The sequence below is a fragment of the Sarcophilus harrisii genome, chromosome 2 (genome assembly GCF_902635505.1).
Source record: "Sarcophilus harrisii chromosome 2, mSarHar1.11, whole genome shotgun sequence".
Lineage (NCBI taxonomy): Eukaryota > Metazoa > Chordata > Mammalia > Dasyuromorphia > Dasyuridae > Sarcophilus > Sarcophilus harrisii.
Window position 1 is genome coordinate 456,345,245 of NC_045427.1, and position 21,082 is coordinate 456,366,326.

Genomic DNA, 21,082 nt, shown 5'->3' on the forward strand with positions numbered 1-21,082 from the left:
GAGAGCCAGTGTGGCTTCAAAAGGCATCAAGAAATGATGGAGATGGTGTTTGCTGCTTACCCATAAGAGGTATATAACATTCATCTGTCTAATGAAAGTCTTTGAAATGGGCATTCATGAGGACTTGTAAAAAATCATGGCAAAATTTGTTTGCCCAGAGAAGTTCATCAGTATTGTACATCAATTTAATGACTGCATGTTTGCCCAAGTTCTGGATAACGGACCATGTTCTGGTGGTTTTCCTGTAACCAGTGGAGCGAAGCAGGGCTCTGTGTGTTTATTCCTGTGCTTTCTTGGGTGATGTTTTCAGCAATGTTGTTCAACCAGGATGAAAAACATTATCAAGGTCAGTTACTGAAGAGACAATAAATTATTTAACTTGAAAAGGCTACAAGCCAAGACTGAAGCGGAGGGAGAGTTGGCACATGGCTGATGATTGTACACTCAGTGCAGCCTCTGGGGCTACCATCAAGTATGATCCACTGCTTATGCTAATTGTGGCTCAGCAATTAGAACGGAAGTTCTTCACAAGTCAGCACCGCCCTGTCTGTAGAACTGGTAGTTCCAGCAAATGAAGCAACTTTGAATGCCATTTACTTGCCTTGGCAGTATACTTCCCAGGGATGTACACATAAATGGGCACTCGTTGTCAGAGCTAGCTGAGTATTTGGGAGGCTCTGAAGGAAAGTAGGGAAGAAAGAAGGGATTGGACTGGCTACCAAACGGAAAGTATGTAGAGCTATTGTGCTGACCTCATTGTTATATGCCTAGGAAACCCCATCAGTCTACTTGTACCCTGCCAGGAAACAGAATTGTTTCCATTGGAATTATCTCAGGAAGATTCTGAACATTACCTGGCGAGATAAGATACTAGAAATTGCAGTCTTTTCTTGAGCTGAACTCAAAAACATTCCACCTCTCTTGGGCTGGCCATGTGGTCTGAATGCCGAATGTTTGCCTAAAGAGAACTCACCCGAGGCAAGCGCTCCCAAGTAAATCAGGAGGGACACAAGCACACGCTGTCTCTGAAAAAACTTTGGAATCGATTGTGAGACAGGAGAGATCCTGGCACAGGCCGCCCATGATGGCCTGTCTGCATCAAAGAAAGCGCTGTGCTCCAGAAGCAAGGTAGGATTGGGGTAGTTCAAAAGAAGTATTAGATGGGTGTAGAGACATCCCTGCACATGTGCACGTGGACTATTTGGGGCTGACTTGTGCTAGAGCCGTCCATACTCCGCACCTTGACCCCCCCAACATAGTGATGTCATTTTGGCCCTCTGACAGACATCAACCAAATTAAGTCTCTCCTAAGTTACTGGTTCCTCCTTGTGTCAGGCTTATTGGATCTGCTGTTTTCCTCCTTGATCTCTTTTCAGTTTTAAGCCATTGTTGTCAGATTCTAGGAAAATGTTGGTTTTTTTTTTTTAACCAGCATTGTAAGTGTGTTCTGTTGTAAATCATAAGCCTCTCATGCCTGCGTTTTAAGCTGTGAACCATTTTAGAAATCCAAATCCTGCACTCAGTCATCATCTTCCTAGGCAGCTATTAATGTTTCTAAATATGTCAATTGGTAGTATTAGTGAAAATAGTCTGGGCCCTTACAGCCTTTAGATTTTTCACCAGGGTTTTGTAGCCATGGGCAATAATTTCAGGGTTCCTTTTAGAAGCATCTTTTTCCCCAACATAGATGGTCAGAACTGGTACTCAGACTTGCCTAAATGTCAGAATACTCTCTGGATATTTACCTAGGATGACAGCAAGACATATTTGTCCCTTTGAAAAAGTGCTACATTAGTATCCCCAGAGCATGGAATCATGAAATACTTTATTTTTCCTTCTGTTGCCCATTTCTGGATGATTTCTTATTTGAAAATACTTGTAGAATAAAACCATCATTTCTTAGAAACATGCTGTTTCTCCCAGAGATTATCCAGCTATCTCAGATGCAGGAACTTAATTCTTACCTCTAAAACATTCAATGGTCTTCTCCTTCTTCCTTCTATGCCATATTTTTCCACTTTCCAATGTGGTACAGGCAAGGATTCCTCCCTACCTCTTTATGTATTTTTTGTTTGTTTCCTTCTCGGAATACTTCTGTTATTCTTTCATGAAACACTTCACTCAACTTAAAGAACAGAAAAATATACAGGATTAACAGGTTACTTGGTAGAGGTGGAAGCAAATAGCATCTTTTCTGCAATTCACCTCAAAATTCTCCTTGCTTTTTATACCTGGTTTAGGAAGTATCCAGTCCTTTGTCATTTTGGAGGTATTACTCTAGAGTGGCAAATAGCCCATCTGCTAATTCTGTTAATGGTTCTGAAAGTTTAAGTTGCCGTGGGCTGCTGAATAAAGATAGGTGGTGTAGTAGATGGAACACTGGGCCTGAAGTCAGAAAGACTTGAGTTCAAATCAGGTCCCAGATATTTACTGTGTAACCTTGGGCAAGTTACTTAAACCCTTTGCCTCTTAGTATGGAGATAATAACACCTATTTCTTAGCGTTGTCTTGAGGATCAAATAATTAGAAATTTTGTGCAGTGTCTGGCACTATGTAAATGTTAGCTATTATTATTAAAAGGTTTATGGTAATCATCACTGGGGAACAAAATAGAATTTTTTAACACATTATGAAATCTAATGACTTCTTTATTATTTCTTTATATAAAATTTAAAGCCATGTATTAGTAATTCTTATAGTTTTATACGTTTCTGTAGGTTACATGCTTTTATTACATGAAGATATAATTGACACGGATTTATAACTGAGTTATCCATCTCAATCAAACAATGAACAGAGGCAGGAACTCCAAGTCTTGATTTAAATCATAGTGAAAGCAGGTGTAGTTCTCACATGAATCCACTGACCAGTGTTTTTTTTTTCTGTCAAGTGTTTTGTCTGATCCTAAACTCTGGGCTAGGCTCAGAAGAAAGGTGGAACCATTTGCAAGGAAGAGACAAGGGATCTTGGGACTGTGAGAAGTCTTCTTTGTCCCAGACAAGATAACGAATAAAGATTTAGTATGCTAATCATTTCCTATAGCCACAAGATATTGAAGAATTATGTCCACTGTACCAGCTAAAGATAAGCTTTTTTGCAAAATGGAAAATTTTTTTATTCTCCTATATAAACAGTGATTTATTCAACAAATATTAAATGCCAACTGAGTGGAGAGTAAGACATTGGAGAGAGATTAAGTTTAGATGAGTTGTGGTTTCTATCCTTATTTGGAGCATCTAATTTAATCCTCATAGCTACCTATGAGATAGATGCAATTATCCTCATTTTACAGATGAGGAAACCAGACCAAGATGAAAGGATTTGCTCAGCATCACATATCTACTTGAGAATATAACGTATACACATCACTAGAATACACCTTATACAACAGATATATTAGAGAAATACAAAACAAAGTGTCATGTAAGATCCAAAGGGGCAGATCTCTTATCAATAGGAAAGATATTTTGGAGGAAAGGACATTTTAGTTGCATTTATAGAAATTTAGCCATCTTCTTCCTTGGACTCCCTATGAAGCAAGTAGCTTTCCCCAAAGGAGGGAGTGGGGATGGGGCTGAGGGAGGACTACCCACCTTCTTCCCTCACACTCCGGAATGGCTGCTCTGGGCTCATGGATCTTAGGTCCCACTGAAGCAAGCCTGAGTTGGGGCTTTATTCCACCTCTGTTTGATCTTTCCTAAATCTAGTGAAGAAGAACGAGCTACTATGTGAGTCTGAAGTTTGGTGGTCCTGGCTTCTCTGGTTAGGCTGATTGATTGGAAAGGAAAAAAGTCCTTATTAACTCTTAGTTTTGTTGAAGATGAGCATCAGTTGGAGGATAAGCCCAGTCCTTAGTCTGGCTTGCCTGAAGACAGAAAGTGCAGGGCTGAAGTAAAATGGAAAATGCTTATTGATCAGCAGTCCCACAAATTTCTTCATGTTTATGTGGTTTAAGTGTCAACTTTCTGGCAGAGTTCAAATAGCTGTTGCTGCTTTCATTCAAATCTCCCCCCCTTCCCGCCAATTTGTGCTTGTGCCTATTTTATGTTTAACATTCTTCTGTGTGTAGGAAATATCTGACCTGTACCTGAATGAAAAAAAAATTCAAAAGGCATGGGGAAAAGAAGATATGAAGGCAAGGCAACATAGGGCTTATTGAAGGGTAGGAAACGAGGCCTGCTTACTGTGGATCAGGAGCAGCAACAGACAGACAGAAAGATGGTATGTCATGGGGCTCAGATGGTCAGAGTGGCGAGGGTGCTAAGTAGTAGAAAGGAGGGCTGGGGTCAGGGCTTGGGCCTGAGGTGAGGGAGAGAGGCAGGATTACCATACCTGCCTGGTGGGGCACCAGTCATGTGGCCTGGGTGGGAGGAGCAGTGGGATGAGGAAAAGTGGGAGGTCACAGACTTGGGGCTCATTCAGTCCCAACCTTTTATAAATGAGGGGAGAGGGCTCCCAGCACTGAGGTGGCTCTGACCAAGATCCTGTGGGTGGAAACAGCCGAGCAGGCCCTGATCCCTGGGCATCAGATCAGAGCAGGACCCTTCTCTTTGCTGGGGTAGGACTGACAGGGACTGGCAAATGACTGGAGAGGGAGCACTCTAGAGATCTGGCAGAGCAGGTAGGGGAGGCACGGCTGGGTAATATTGCCAACATTCACCACCAGGAGAGCGTGGCTGTGGGCAGACATCTGAAGAACACTGATGTCAGGGAATGGGGAATGAAGATGTCCCAAATGAAATCAATCCCTACTTTTGACCTTGTTTAAAATGAGGCAGCTGGGGACCACAGTTAAGAAAGTCTTGCCAGGAGTCCTACCTGGTCACTGATTGGCGATGTGATCCTGGGCAGGTCTTTTAAACCTGGTCCTTTATCTGTAAAATGGAAGTAATAGCACCAACCCCCCCTGGCTTTTTGTGACCATCAAATGAGATAACAGAAGCAAAGAGCTTTGGCAACCTTAAGTGTTATAGCTATGCCAGCCACTTTTTTTTTTTCCTGAGGCAAATGAGGTTAAGTGACTTGCCCAGGTCACATAACTAGGGAGTGTTAAGTGTCTGAGGCCAGATTTGGACTCAGAGCACCAGCCCTGAAGTCAGGAGAACCTAACTACTGTGCTACCTAGTTGCCTCCCACCATTAACTTTTATTTCTATTGTAATTATCAGTAACAATACAAAAAAACAACTAAATCTTAGTTTTAATAGCCACCCCCCTCTGATGCTTTACAAATCCTTGCCTGGACATTTTCAGGTTCAGTCCTTGTCCTGTTTATCTTTTAGAGTCTAGGGAAAACCTGTGAGATTTGGGGTCTGTGTTAACCAAAGTGTTATTTCATTCATATTTTTTTTTTTTTAAATCAGGACCATGCATGAGTTTTAAAATCATGCCAGTTTTTTCCCCTACTTGGAGCTCCAACCAGATTTAAAAATACTTTAAAAAGCAGGGGTTCTCTCTCCTTGCTGAACTTTGAAGCTATTGTTCCATTTGGGCACCTATAGATCCAGGACTTCTCTCCTATGTCCTATTTCCAACTCTCCCAGACATCTCTACCTAGATGTCCTTAGAGGAACCTCAAACTCATCTTTCCTCCTAAACCAAACCCTTTTCCTAATTCCCAATTTTGTGAGGGCAGTACCATTCTTTAGTACCCCAGGTTCATGACTTGGATGTTATCTCCAATTATGTCTCCTCTCCATCCCATTATCCTGTTATCTACACTACCCTACAACCACCCTAGTTCAGAATCTTACTATCTCCCATCTGGACTACTTTAACAGCTTACTAATTGGTCTTCATGCATCCTCTTTTCCAATGTAGAATCCATACTGATACTCCTAAAGTCTAGGCCTGATCATGTCACTCCACTCAAGAAGTTTCAATGGCTTTTGATTGCTTCTAGCATGAAATCCCAGCTCTTCTTTGGCACCAGATTATAAATTGCTTTAAATGCCAATCTGACTTTTCAGCTAAGCAGGTCTGCTTCTTTTTTCCTATGTATTAATGTCCATCTCCTATCTTTCTACTTCTGTACAGGGTGTCTCTTATTTCTGCCTATTCAAACTCCTAAATTCCTACAAGGGCCACCTTCAATATGTAAGATGCCTCTTGCGATTCTTTCTTCAACTACCTTCCCACCCCAGTAATTTTCAGTATATTTTGAATACATTTTATATTTACTGAGATGTATACATGCAGATTTCAAATTTGCTTTGTATTCTTATTATCAGCACCCAGCAGGTGCTTAATAAATGTTCAGTGAATTGAGGGAATTTAAACATTTATGATTTATTGCAGGTAATTACTATCAAGATTAACGTATACTTTGGATCTGAGCCATCCCCATGATCCTAGAGCACATCAAGCTGCTTAGAATAATCCTGTTTTTTTGAAAGGTGAGACATTCTGTCACCAGCCAAGGTTCTCAGCATTTGACAGTAAGTAAAAGAGCCATTACTCAAACTCATCCAAAGTCTATGAGTGTGAATTTGTGCCAGTATCAAGTTTTATGATTGTGAGCACATGGTAGGATCTTAACAGATAATGAGATATGGATTAAATGATGTGACAAAATATGCCCAAAGTTTGTACTTTTTTTGATTAAGAAGTGAAAGATTTTTGCTTTTAAATTGTCAAGAGAAAAGCCAACTTTAATACATTTATGATCATTTTCTAGGATTACTTTCAGCAATTTCCTAAAAATTAGCCTAATTTTGATAGTCTGTTACAGTAGAAATTTGATGCAGCTTTGTTATTTCAACTTATAGAAGGGTTTGCATTAAAACAAGAAACTATTAGGTCAGTTTCGGTGAGGATATACAACTGAAGTTATTTTTATTTAAACCCTCAAAACTGGTCTCCCACCATGTTACCTTCAAGATCCTCAGTAATCCTTATTTAAATCATTGTCATTCTTAAATTTTCTTCAGGGGACAGGAGATTGTTTAAAAGACTGTCAACAAAGTCACAGTTGATTGCCACCAAGGTAAAGTGGTTATCCTGCAAAAGAGGGCATGCACAAACTCACTGAAAACAGCTTTTCAGTATTTCCATGTAAATGAGGAGTAAAGAATGCTTCCAAATTGAAGTTTGTGTTTGAGCTTTCTGACATTTAATCTATTGTCACTTTAATTAATCTATCACATTTAATCTATTGTCAATTTGCATGCTGTAGTATCATATATGTTTTGCTATGCATCTAGGTGGGTATTTCAGCATTTTAGGAGCAAATCTGTCATTGCATTTGTCGCATGACTGTACCAGCCCCCCATCATTGAAATTTTTCAGAGTTTATAATGTCATACATGCTTAGGGGAAGCCTTGATGTGCCTGGCATTCTGGGATACAAAGACAAAAATGAAACAGTCCCTGTTATTGAAAAGGCCTTCAAACTATAACTCATTTCAGTTTTCTCAGGCTGTGGTTGTATATATTAGGGAAAGCTAGGATGTGTCAAACTTTCTTTTCTCTTGTTGGTTCACAGGGGGACTTCAGCCAAATGATTCAGCTAGTTCACTGTAATTAGCTACAGTTTTAAAAACTGAAATCCAGAGTCACTAATCATTTATATGGAATCAGTCCACAGAGGAGAAAATAACATGACATTTAAAAAGGTATACCAGAAATTTTTGTTGTTGTTGATGATAGGATGGTTACATTAAAATCAGTCACAGCTAGGATTAATTATAACCTAAGGGAAATATGATGTGCTTTCAACTTAATTTTACTATGGAAAAGATAATCTTAATTCAAGGCTTTCTTTTCTTTATGAAAGGTCCAGATATAAATTAATATCATAGATCACAACCAGATTTCAACCATAACACTTAAACCTTAATTTGCACAATTTATGTAACTATAATGATACTTTAATTTTAAAATGGGATTTTTTTGTATGATGAGAAATCTAACAGCAATTTAAGCACAACTGATAGGAATTTTTTTTTTATGCAGGAATTAATAGTGGCACTAACCATCACTATTTTAAATATATACATATGCCATACATTTTACACACATATCTACATATTCAGTATCTTCAAGAAAAAACATGGAAAAGTGCATTGCATACACATAGTTTACTTGCTTTTAGAAACAATGTCTAGAAAAGCATGTTTCAAATCCATTCAGATTAAATATATTGTTTTTGAAGACCATGACTATGAATGCTTTAATATTATTTGTTATTAAAGATGTGCTATTGCCATAATCCTTCCCCAGTTAAAGATCTTGAGTAGTGTTCATAATTTTAAAAGATATATGCTGCTGAAGACATTTGAAAGCACTGGTAAATAGGAAAATCTTTTTACTATTCTCACAAAACACAGGCTTCCAAAACCAGTTCCTGATGATACTATTAAAAAAAAAAAAAAAAAACATTGTCCAAATTGTTTTATTTTACATAAACAAGTCCTTTTTATTTGCCCCTCTTTCTCAAAATGTATACAGAAAGCAAAGTTACCATTTAATCAGATCTTCACTTCTGCCAAGTATTATCTTTTCCTAGAAATTTTTCAAGAAGTTTATGAGTCTTTAAACATTAAATTTCAATATTCATCTTCATCAGAATCCATTACTTTTCTTCTGTTGAACTGAAGAGGAAAGCATAAGAGTATGTAATAATATATCTAGACTGTAATTAATACTCTAAGAAGCAAGAAAAATTTTCCAGTTAACTTAAAAGCAAAAGGTTTGATTCTTCATTATTATTAATTAGTAGCATGTAGTAAGCTACTAGTAGCAGACAAGATGAAAACATTTGTGAATATTTTTACATATGAATGTAGGTCCTTTTGATGTGTCAGCTAACGGATTAATAATTATACAGAATATCAAGGAAAAATGTAATGAAAACCTTTATCAAATGTTGTCTAACTAGTACCGCTATTTTTACTGATATTTCAAAAGTTAAGTGTAAAGATGCCAAAATCAAGTCAAAATTCTACATTTCATGAATTACTACTGTTAACCTTTCAGTGATGAGTATCTGTGCACTTAGCTTAGCTGCTCCTCAGGCAAAAAAAATCAGTTCTGTCATCTGGTTGGTAAGATACCCCACACTTTATGCTTTGCTAACATGCCATTGAGAAATTACCTCAAAACCTTATTATTTTGTGAAGATTTTAGTGAAAGGGGTTTGATATTTTGAGTAGTATTAGTCTCAGTAAAGAGATAAAGTTTTTTAATGCTTATTTTTTACAATATTCAGATTATTTCAAGAAAACTTACCTTAACTGTTATTTTCTTTTCTGTCTGCTGGCTTACTTTTTCAAGAATTTCTATCAATCCCTGCTCTGATACCTGGGGTTAGAGAAACAAAAGTATTTATTGTTCCTTTATACATGCATTTTAAGGGTTGGATATATTTTTTCAAGATTATTAAACCAAAAGATACACACCTGTAATGACACAAGCACTCTAAACTCTTTGTTTTTCATTTTTAAATTTGCAAATAATGGCACAACTGAAGTTAAAACCAAGTATGTCTACTGCCAGTGAAGGATGTCTTAAGAAATGAAAGCCACATTAAATATGCTTAACTTACTGGAAAAAATGAAAAAGATTCTGAGTGACCAATGGCCCAGGGAAATGACCATTTTGGAAAAGGATTTTTATTTTGTTTTCCATCAAAGTTTCCATCAAAAAGCTTGTCTGGACTCCCTCTTAATGTTAGTACTTTCCCTCTATTGATACTATCCAATTTATTATGTATATACCCTGTTAGTATATAGCTATTATAGAGGACAACTTTTCTTTTCTAACCTTTCTTTGTATTCTCAATGTTTAACAGAGTGCCTGGCACATAGTAAATAGTTAAGAAATGCTTGCTGACTGCCTAATCCTTTATGGTTTACCTAGGGAAGTAAGATCATTCAGGAACCACTAGTCTTTTATTATTTGTCTTTTGGTTACTGTTCTGGGCAATTAACTAGGCAATCTCTATGACCCATTAACAAATAACCAATAAAAAATAAATCCCTTTTATCTCACAAGTCAAAAAGATATTACATAAAAAAAAAATTTCAGGCAGGTCAAATAATTACATTTTTAAAAAGAAGAGAAAGAAGATGAGATTTTTCCTGCCTTTCTTTTGCAAATTCCTGACAAAATACACTTCTATGGCCTAATGTAGTACAGATTTAATTTTGGAGAATATGCTTCACTGACAGAAAGTAGAAACCAAGTACTCACTTTTCCACTCAGCTGTCCATATCTTGCCATCTGTATGAGGTAGTTCTCTACTGCTTTAGCTTTTTCTGGCTTTACAAGTGCTAAATTACTTACTGAGATAAAAAACAAGATACAACACATATAGATGAAAATACAAACCCACCAAAATTTATATTCCCAAACTTTGATGTATCAGCATTAAACAAACATCAGGAGTTGTCATATATTCTCTTTAATAAGTGCACAATTATCTTGATCATAAATTCCATAAGTAAAAATTATTCTTTATCATTCATTAATTATAGCCACAAGACTGTCTTATTGTGCTTAAGAAGGAAAAAAAAATACACTTTTCCCGCCCTGGCTAAAAGGAAACTTTGGGTTTGGTGATACACACAAAATCCTCTTCAGCTGTCACTTTTAGCCCAAATTAGCCTTCAGGTAATAATATGACAAGATACAATTTCACTTGATCTCTTTGATTTAAGAGGTAATAACTTCTTTTATGCTTTACTCAATATGTACCTAAGCCAGAAAACCTTATCTCTGATAAGCAGAAGAAACATCTGGTACTTTCTCTCTCTTAAAACCAATTTGAGAACCTTGCATTAAGTCTATTGACTTCACATTCTTCTAATAGTCTATTTCAAATGTACTTAAGATTAAATAAACATTTAACCTAGAGCTAGCAATAGTAATTTCATTACCACTAGAGATGTCCTCTATTGGGTAACTTAAAACCAATATTATTTCAACAATGAAATTTCATTTAAAGAAAGTTAAGGTACTTACACCTGGCCCGCGCTGACTGATCCAGAACTTGAGCTAGAATATTGTTTCTCATCTCTGCTTCCCTGTAAAGAAAGTCTAATTAGACAAAGCAGAGATGAGATGTAAAGGGAAAAACATTCTAGGTGAAAGGAAAAGTCAAAAAGACACAGCCGGAGGAAAACAGTATATTTGGGAAAATACAAGAACATAATGAGGCTGAAAAGGTATTCTGAAGCCAGATGAGAGACCTCAACTGTCAGGAATCTGTACTTGAATCTGTAAACAATAGGTAGTCAATGAAATGAAAGAGGAAGTATCTTGTCCATTCTTGAATCCTGTCCCCTCTTCCCAATCCTAACCACAGACCCAGGGAATAATGCAGCTTGAAAGCTGTGACAAGTTCCTTTTTTGCTCAGGGCCTTGTAAATAAATAGTTTTTAATAAATAGTTACTAAATTAAATTAAGGGGGTCTGGAAGCCCAGGGAGACTAATAATCTTCTGTCCAGGTAAGAGGTAATAGGATCTGAATAATCCAGTAAGAATGGAAAGGGGAATGCAAAAGATGTAGCAGAAATGGAACTGAAAAAGACTTGCTGAATGGATGTGAGACTCTAAGGAGGGACAAACACATACAAAATAAAACAATTTACAAAGTAAGATAAATAACTATGCATTATAAAAGTCAAGGCTAAAAGAATGATGAAAAATATTAATCATATAAAGCAAGATTTGGGGGAATTTTTGCTTAACCTCAGGAAGAAAAAGTAGCCTCCCTTAAAAAAAATCTGAAGTTTATTTCCATTACTTGTGTTTTCCTGAAATTTAGCAGCAATTATAGTCACCACCATAGACTTTAGCAGGCTCATTTCACATACTGGCTTTTCTGCCCTTACCTTATCATTCACCCAGATTGAGAATTAAGTGTATAAATTCACTGTTTAAGGAAAAGGAAATAGATGTCTGATAGGGATAGACTTTTTAGCTAAAATAATTCCCAAGAACGACTAGCATATTGGTTCAAAATTAGCTACATTTCTAATATAATATTTATTTGAAAATTCCACCATTTGGGTCATGTTAAAGGTTTACACAGCTATTCTCTATATCCTTGGAGATTTTTGCCGAGAAGCTTGGCACCTCAGGTTAGAAAAATCACATCAATTGTGGGATGATTTTTATATATGATTTGAAATGTGAGTCGATTAGATGATAAAGTACTACTTTAAATCTGTACCTTCTTTCATAGTCCTGCTTGTTGGCCATTGTTGTTCCTTAAACATCCACAACATTTGAGGTTTATATTACATTCAGGAAGGGTGGGAAAATTTCTGTGGAGCTTGTACAGTTTCTAGATTGGGAATTAAATGAATCACAGAATAGCTAAAAGAGACCTTTTAGATAATCTGATTAAGCCTTATTTTATAGAGGAAGAATACAATATACAGAGAAGTGAACTAACTTCTCCAGTGTAACAGAGTGAGTAGCAGACCCAGGACTAGAACCCTATTTTCTTGATTCTCTATTCAGTGTTCTTTTCACATTGTTTTACTTTAGTTGGCAAAATATTAAATGTCACAAGAAGTCAGGGCTTGTTGAATGGTAAAGGTAGAACTCAGCTGCTGGCACTGCTTCTTTTCAACTACCCTAGAAAAGTATAAGCCATCCCCCAGAACACCAAGTAAACTATTCCTTTCCTGTCCCCACTGATATGAAGTGATATTAGTTAAAAGCAAGGAAATTAGGGACAGCTATTTCACTTGAAAGAAAATAAAGGAAAAGACCAAGAAAATCCCTGAAATTGGTAGACAGCTTATATATATTAGAGTTTCAAAATTTCATTTCAGCTAACTACAGGAAAAATCCCAGCTCATTAAAAGCTCACAACTTAGTCATACCTGTGTTTTGCCTCCTGTTGAGCTGGGTCACCAGAAGAGTCCTGCAAAGAAATTTCACTTTACAATCAAAGAATTCAGAGCAATAAAAATGAATTAAAAGGCAATTTGGCAAAAGGGACAAAGTGCTTGATTTAGAGGTGAGAATGGTCTTCAGTCTTGCACTGGTTGTGTGGACATGGGCAAATTATTTAACCTCCCAGTGCCCTAAATCAGAGATGTTAAACTCCCCAGTGGGCCTGAATCAGATTAAAATCTAATTGGGAAATGTTTAACACAATAAATGTCTATTTGACACCATAGTCCTAAGCAATTCTTTAGGACAGCTGTGTTATATTAAGCCAGTTTAGTAAAATGGACATGGGTTTGAATCCTGTCCTACATTTACCAGCTGTGTGCCCCAAGGCAAATCTCTCTTGGGTCCAACTTCCTCGACTCTGAAATGCGGGGAGCACGTTTTATTTTTGACACAGCTCTGAAACAAGTTTCCAAATTGGAATTCTTTTTATTTGTGTTTTATGCTTGGCTACCAGTTACTGTCGGCTCCGCCATTTGATTTCTTCAGACAGTAGACTATCACAACAATTAAGCTATACGTCAGAGTACCACACTAAGTACACAAGCATGAGAATCTGAGTTTTGATATTATAAAGCCAGGATACTAACGCTCTGTGGTCTTTACTACCGACGCCGACAAAGTGTCCCAAGACTATTACCGGCTTGACAAAAAAAGTTTTGGACTCAGAACATCAAAAACAAAACAACAAAAATAATAAGAACAATCTCTCCACTTGCGAAGGTAATTGTGGGCCAACAACAATAAGAATAAGACTGCAAAACCAGATTTACAGCGCGCACTCAAGCCCACGTAATCTAACCTTCTCCTAAGGAAGCCGAGACCTACAGAAGTAAAACAACTCACCCGAGGTCACAGATGCAGTGTCAGAAGTGAATCTGAATGCAGGTCTTTCGACTTTATTTCCCATGCCCTCATTTTTTTTTAAGTTTTCGAACTGGGCTGGAAATGCGGTAGCCTGATGTTACCCGTCTCTGCGCCGGTTGCGTACGGCCGCCGCTCTCAGAACTACCGCCTTTAAGGGATTCAGCAGCCTCAGTCTCCTCAGCAGCAAGGGGGGGGGAGGGGGGGACACAACCAGCTCTTCCCTCCGGGTGGGCTACTCCTTAATTACCATGACAGAAAAGCCTTATAGCCTAGCGGTAGAGTAAACTAGGGGCTAGGCATTCTGAGGCCTCGGACAATGTGCCATCTCGCTTGGAATTCTAGCTGTACTGGAGCCCGGCGCTCACACATGATGCTTTTCCCTCCCGGGGAGCCCGCCGGCGTTCCGAGCTTCTGAGGGTCACAATGCCAGGAACCCGACGCGGTACTTAAGGGGCGGCCGGCCCCCCTTCCGAACGACGCCCCCAATCTTGGCCCCGCGGGGGAGAAGTCGCCGCCGCCCCCGAGCTCGCGGCGGAGAGACTTTTACCGACGCTCCGCTACAGACCAACGCTTGCGCTCCGAGCCGGGGGGAGAGCCGGAGCGGGTGGGCAAGGGCCGGGGGGAGGAGCTGGCCCCAACACGGACTGCAAGCTCGGGAAGGAAGGAGCGAGGGCAGTGCGGAGAGGCGCCGGAGAAAGCCGCGGGCGCGGGGGGGCCCGGCGGCGGCGGCGGCGTCCCCGGGCTCAGGGCGCAGGGGCCCGGCCTCCCTAGGGACCAGGGCGGGGCCGGCTCTCCCACGCCCGGAGGGACCGAAGCCCGGGCCCGCTCGGACGCCGAGGCCACTCTCCCGGTAGAGGGGCGGGGGGCGGCCCGGCTCCACGCGAGGCAGTCCCAGACCCGGCCTCGGACGGGCCCCAGCCGAGACCGAGCGGCGCCCGGGCCTGAAGGAGCGGCTGAGGGGCCGCGGCGGGGCGGGGGCGCGGCGGCCGCTCTTACCCCATGCTTCGCCTGCAGCTCGGCCAGCCTCTGCTTCCGCAGGGCCTCCAAGTCATCGTCTGCCATGGCAAGTCCGGCGGGGGGCAAGAGGAGCGGACTAAATAGCACCCAGGACTGAAGCCCCTCAACTCCACACGAGCTTCGCTACTGCGCACGCGCCCGCCCCAGACCTCTCCACTCCATCCCCGAGCCGTCCGCACGCAGTCTGCAAGGGGAGGCAGGAGGGTCGAATCATCGATTGCCGAGGCCCGCAGGTGGCGCGTCTTTGTGGAAGCGCCGGGGAGATGGAGGGAGGTGTGAGGTCGCAGGGCGCGAAATTCGAACTTTTGGGAAGGCAAACCATCGAACAGAGCCCAGGATTAGGTCACTGTTCACCATCATCATCATCCTTAGGCACAAATCGTGTCCCGTATCTTTGTCCCCCCCATTCCCTCTCCCCTAGACGGTGATGTCATGGAAGCCACATTTATGTAATGATAAAACGCATTTTTATACAGCGCTTTGAAGCTTGCAAACAAACGCCGCCCCATTCTGCCGTCACAGCGGCCCTCCGAGGCGTGCGAGGAAACGGCGGCGCAGAGGTTACAGCCCCAGGGGCGGCGGCGGGGGGAGGGTTCAGGCCTCTGGACTCCCGGTCCGGCTCCCGACACACCGTAACGCCCCGCGGCCCCACAGACCGCTTGAGGTGGGGCAGATGGCTTTTACACAAGCCGTCTTCGTTTGCTTCGCTCCCACCTCCCTCCTGCTCACCCCCGCTCCCCTCCCCCCGCCGCCCACCGCCCGCCCCAATTGTCGGGAGTCTCTTCTGATGCATTTCCCAAAAGCTGCTCTCCAGCCCAAGACGTGAATTCGTCGCTACGTCAGCCTCTCAGGTCATTCCAGTGATTCCGAACAGTTCCCTTCCCCGACACACAGGCCTCATTCTCCATCCTCTCTCTGCACGCCTGTCCTCTTCAGTCTTACCCAACCTCCTAGGGTTCCGCCACAGGTCTAGCCACTCTTTCTCCTCTGCCTGCAGTGTCTGCTACGCATCCAACAAACTTTTTTTTTCTTTAACTTCTTTCTTTCTCATTCCTTGTAGCTTTGGCCCTCCCTGAGCTCCTCTCTCAGTGACACTGCTTCCCTTGACACCCTTTCTATTGCTGGCTATACTTTCTTTCTTTCTTTCTTTCTTTCTTTCTTTCTTTCTTTCTTTTCTTTCTTTCTTTCTTTCTTTCTTTCTTCTTCCTTCCTTCCTTCCTTCCCTTCCTTCCTTCCTTCCTTCCTTCCTTCCTTCCTTCCTTCCTTCTTCCTTCCTTTCCTTCCTTCCTTTCCTTCCTTTCCTTTCCTTTCCTTTCCTTTCCTTTCCTTTCCTTTCTCCTTTCCTCTTTCCTTTCTCCTTTCCTTTCCTTTTTCCTTTCCTCTTTCCTTTCCTCTTTCCTTTCCTCTTTCCTTTCTCCTTTCCTTTTCCTTTCCTTTCCCTTTCCTTTCTTTCCTTTCCTTTCCTTTCCTTTCTTTCCCTTTCCTTTCCTTCTTTCTTTCTCTTTCCCTTTCTTTCTCCTTCTTTTCTTTCTTTCTTTCTTTCTTCCTTTCTTCTTCCTTTCTTCTTCCTTCCTTCCTTCCTTTCCTTCCTTTCCTTCCTTCCTTCTTCCTTTTCTTCTCTTTCTTTCTTTCTTTCTTTCTTTCTTTCTTTCTTTCTTTCTTTCTTTCTTTCTTCTTTCTTTCTTTCTTTCTTTCCTTCCTTCTTTCTTTCCTTCTTTCTTTCTTTCTTTCCTTCTTTCTTTCCCTCTTTCTTTCTTTCCCTCTTTTTCTTTCTTTCTTTCCCTCTTTCTTTTTTTAAATTTCCCTTTTTTGTTTCCTTAGCTTTTTTTTTTTTTTTTTCTTTATTATAACTCTTTTATTGCTTGAGCCCATGCCATATTTTCTTTCTCATTATCCCTGCACTACTTTTTCAGATTTTTCATTCTCTCCTCACCTCCTCCCTAGATGGCAAGCGTCTATATATTTGAATATTCCTAGATACAATATATGTGTGCAAAATAACAGTTCTCTTGTGTGCTCAGGAGAATTGTTCAGAATATAAATAACCCAGGAAGAAGAACAAATCACATTTACATTCATTTCCCAGTTCTTTCATTTGGAGATGTGCTGCTTTGTCCATCATTGATCAATTGAACTGAGTTAGGTCTTGTCAAAGAAATCCATCCTCGAATAATCCTCAACAGTATCGTTCATTGAGGTATAATGATCCCTGTTCTGCTATTCACTTAGCTTTATTTTCAAAATACATGAAGATAATTTTCAAATCAATTTGCAAACCTTGTATTTATCTCTCCCTCTCATCTCCCCATCCCTAAACAGCAATTATCCATTTTAGATTAGCTGTGTATTCTTCTAAACATGTTTCCACATTTATCATGCTGCTGAAGAATCAGATCAAAGGAAAAAATGAGAAAAAGCAATGCCATAAAGGTGAGATATATTGTGATCTATATTTGATCCCCATAGTCCTCTCTCTGGATGAAGATACCTTTCATCATAAGTCTATTGGAATTGGCCTGTATCATCCAATTGTTGAAAAGAGTTGGTTATATTTTCTATCATACTTCCCACTCACTGGTTGGTGTGGGGAAAAAAGGGGGAAGAGTTGAAGGATATTTTTTAATTTTCATTTTTTCTATATTCTTCCTTGTTTGCGTTCACCAAGTAGCCTCTCTTCCTTTTAAGGTTTGTGCTATACACATTTATCACACAAAGCTATTATCTGTAATGCAGACGTTTCTTCCTCAAATAAGGTTTTGCAAGTTAGTTTTTCTTCTTCTCAGCCCTCATGTGAAACTTCTTTTCTCTCTCAAATAAACTATTTCCTTTCCTCTTTCCATTGCATCGATTGACTTATTTCATCTCAACTTTACAGAAATGGGCACACTTTTGACTTTACAATTACCATCACATTATCAATACCTATATATCAATGAACTCTGAAATTCCTTTTATCTGATCATACCCATTTATTGTTCCATTTTTCTCTTTGTCTTAAGAATCCTAATCCTGTTCTTCATTTTCATGGTGACTTCCATTGCCTTAATCCCCAGATTCTTTCCTAAATAATCATCTCTGCACTGATTCTTTCCCGTCTTGACTTTTGGTGAGCTAATAATGCTAAACCATCTTCACCCTCAATTCCTTGCTGATTACTTTGATAAAGATCATTTTTGGATTACTTCCACTATCTACCTTTATGTTGTACTGACATTTTATTGAATAGAGCTGGAGAAAATTTCACAGTCAAGCTGATTATAAATTTGTTATCTGATCTCTCTGTATCCCAACTATAATAAGCTAAGCATTCTATTCTATTTGCTATTCAGATGTTCTGAAGAAAGATGTTCCTCTTTCCTCAAACTTCTATAGCACTTGTTCCTTCTACCTTCTCAGGCAAGGACCTTGACTCAAATTCACACAAAATAAAAAAATAAAAAAAATTGAGATCTGTTGCTGAGATCTCTACCTGTTTTCCTTTTTTTCTTTTCACATTACTCAGATATCTCCCTTTATTATCTCCTCTTTTATTCTGGTCTCAAATCAAGAGAAGTCACTTCTCCTTGCAAGGGAAACTCTTATCCTTTCATAACTCTTCCAACAAATTGTCTTCTTGTCCCTCTCATCCCCACTCTCATCTTCAATCTCTGCCCAGATATTGGCTCCTTTCCTTACTATCTACAAACATGCCCATGTCTCCCTCATTCTTAAAAGATTCTCTATCTAACCATCTAACCAACAATCTAACCATCCCAACTGACTATTGACTGAAACCTCTCTGCCCTTTTGTGGGTAGGCAGCTTGTGAAAGCCATCTGTGTTTCATGATCTAACTTTCTCTTTTCTCATTCTCTTCTAAACCCTTTGCAATCTGGCTCCTTATCTCATTTTTGAATTGAATTTGATCTCACCAGAGATCCTGAAATCACCTTTTCTTAGTCCTGATCTTTGCCATCTCTGCAGCTCTTCCTAACCAGACCAATATTACCTCTACATACTTCTTACACCTTTTCCCCCACTTACATCCTAATTTCATGGGCCTGTTTGCAGTTCCTTGAACTCAATACTCCATCTGCCATTTCTGTGCTTTTCTACTGCCTGTCCCTCCATGCCTGGGATGCTTTGACCTTTCTGCCTCCACCAGTTTCCCTGGTTTCATTCAAAATTCCAGTTCAAGTGCCAGCTTTTGCAGTAGTCCTTCCCTATTCTTGTATGTACAAGTTAATTGCATATTTTCCTGTTAAAATGTATATTCTTGGGGCAGGTAGGTGGTGTGGTGGATGGAACACCAGGCCTGAAGTCAGGAGATCCTGAGTTCAAATCCCACCTCAGACACTTAACACTTCCTAGCTGTGTGACCCTGGGCAAGTCACTTAACCCCAGTTGCCTCAGCAAAAAAAAAAAAAAAAAATTCTTTGAAGGAAAAGAAGGAATGTTTCCCCTTCCCCACTTCAGTGCAAATGATTGTCGGACACAATGATTGTTTGTAGGGGTTATTCTCTATATGACATTTCATTAAAAATAAATACACAAAAGATCAAATGTTAGTGGATTTGTGATCTTTATTATGGAGGTCTCACAGGCATATTGTAACCCATTTGTTCCTTCTCATCCTGGGATACAGGCTTTTTTCAGAGAAAACCCTTTCTCTGGGTACTTATCAGCAGTTCCTTTATCCTTTCCCGTTGTCTCTCTGTTGTCCTTCATTCTTGGCAAATTTTAGACGGTGAAGTTGGAATTTCCCATCAGTGTGAAAGCTGACTTTGATTCCATGTTTGTCCTCATTGAAGGGGTTTGACAGTATGGCTGAAAACATGTTAAAAGGCTCGGGATCAAGTGCCCAGCCTTGTTTCATTCCAAGCCAAAACCAGAGTGCGGGAGTGTTGGTGCATGAATTTTTGTTTGCAGATGATTGTGCCCTCAATGCAGCCTCCGAGGGGAGGGCAACAAGGTTTGGATTAATTCTGCTGCTTGTGCTAATTTCGGTACACGGCCCTCCACCAGCCAGCTCCACATCATGTGTGGGACCATCAGTTACAGCAAATGCTGAAGTTGTGAGGGCTGTCATTCCCTTAGCTCGGCAGGACTTCCCAGGGATGTCCACATTGATCATGAAGATCACCTGGCAGGATAAGGTACCAGACACTGAGGTCCTTTCTCAAACTAAACTGCCAAGTGTTCTGACTCTGCTGCAGAGCACAGCTCCGCCGGGCTGGCCACATTGTTCCAATGCCAAATGTGCGTTTGCCAAAAAATGTTATTTTATGGAGGACTCACACCTGTGTGAGCAAATGCTTACAAGGTGGTCAGAAAAGGCGATGCAAGGACACTCTCGAGGTCTCCCTTAAGAACTTTGGCATCGATTGTATGACACGGGAAACACTGGCACAGAACTGCCCAGCATGGCGTGCCCTCCTCAGAAAAGTGCTGTGCCCTCTGAGCAGAGCAGATCTGAATTAGCCCAGAGGAAGCCTGAGATGTGCAAAACTAGAGAATCTAGCCTAAGGATATTCATGGGGACTATTTGTGTCCAGCTTGGGGCAAAACACTCAGAGCCTGTACCGGTCTGATCAGCCACAGTCACCTGGACCATGACTCTAACATAGTGATAGACTCTTTGAGGTGGTGAAGTACTGTGCAGGGCTCTGAATCAGGAAGACCGAGTTCGAAAAGACTTCAGACTCTGTGTGTCTGTGGGCAAGTCATTTAACCTCTATTTGCCTCAATTTCTTTATCTGTAAAATGGGGATAATAATAGCACTTACTCCCAAGGTTGTTTCAAGGATCACCTGAGATAATAATTACAAAACATTTGATACAGTGCCTGGCACATAGTAAGTGCTATATAAATGTTAGCGATTTTATTTTTTCCTATCATAAATTTTCTTTATGATATCTCTCATGCTATTTCTTGTACCAAAGTCATCATTGGTAATAAAAGTCTTTCTGGGTCACAAGTAGGGCAAAGTGATTAAGATTTTGCCCCAGAGTAGTCAAATTTAGAGGGCATTGAAAGTGATTTTTTTCCTTCAGCAGAGAAGAAATAATTGAGTTTAGCACCTGTTTTTTCATTAGAGTTAAAAAACTTCTGGTATATAAACTCCCTCTATCTGCTGCAAATCTTAGCAACCTGCAATTTATAATCTTGATTATTGGGGATATTGAAACTTGCCTAGAGTCACAGAACTAGTATGTTTTACCGTATTACAGGGGTCCTCAAACTACGGCCTGCGGGCCAGATGCAGCAGCTGAGGACGATTATCCCCCTCACTCAGGGCTATGAAGTTTCT

General features: G+C 40.3%; 1 protein-coding gene across 1 annotated transcript; it reads right to left on the reverse strand.

Annotated features, from left to right (window-relative positions):
• Window positions 1–8,375: 8,375 nt before the first annotated feature.
• On the reverse strand, window positions 8,376–15,226 carry PDCD5 (programmed cell death 5). Its single transcript, XM_031954386.1, has 6 exons — window positions 14,773–15,226; window positions 12,837–12,877; window positions 10,962–11,023; window positions 10,191–10,282; window positions 9,228–9,299; window positions 8,376–8,590 (listed from the first exon to the last, which is right to left on the reverse strand). The coding sequence occupies exons 1-6, from the start codon at window positions 14,836–14,838 to the stop codon at window positions 8,546–8,548; spliced, it is 378 nt and encodes a 125-aa protein (XP_031810246.1). The 5' UTR covers window positions 14,839–15,226; the 3' UTR covers window positions 8,376–8,545.
• Window positions 15,227–21,082: the final 5,856 nt, after the last annotated feature.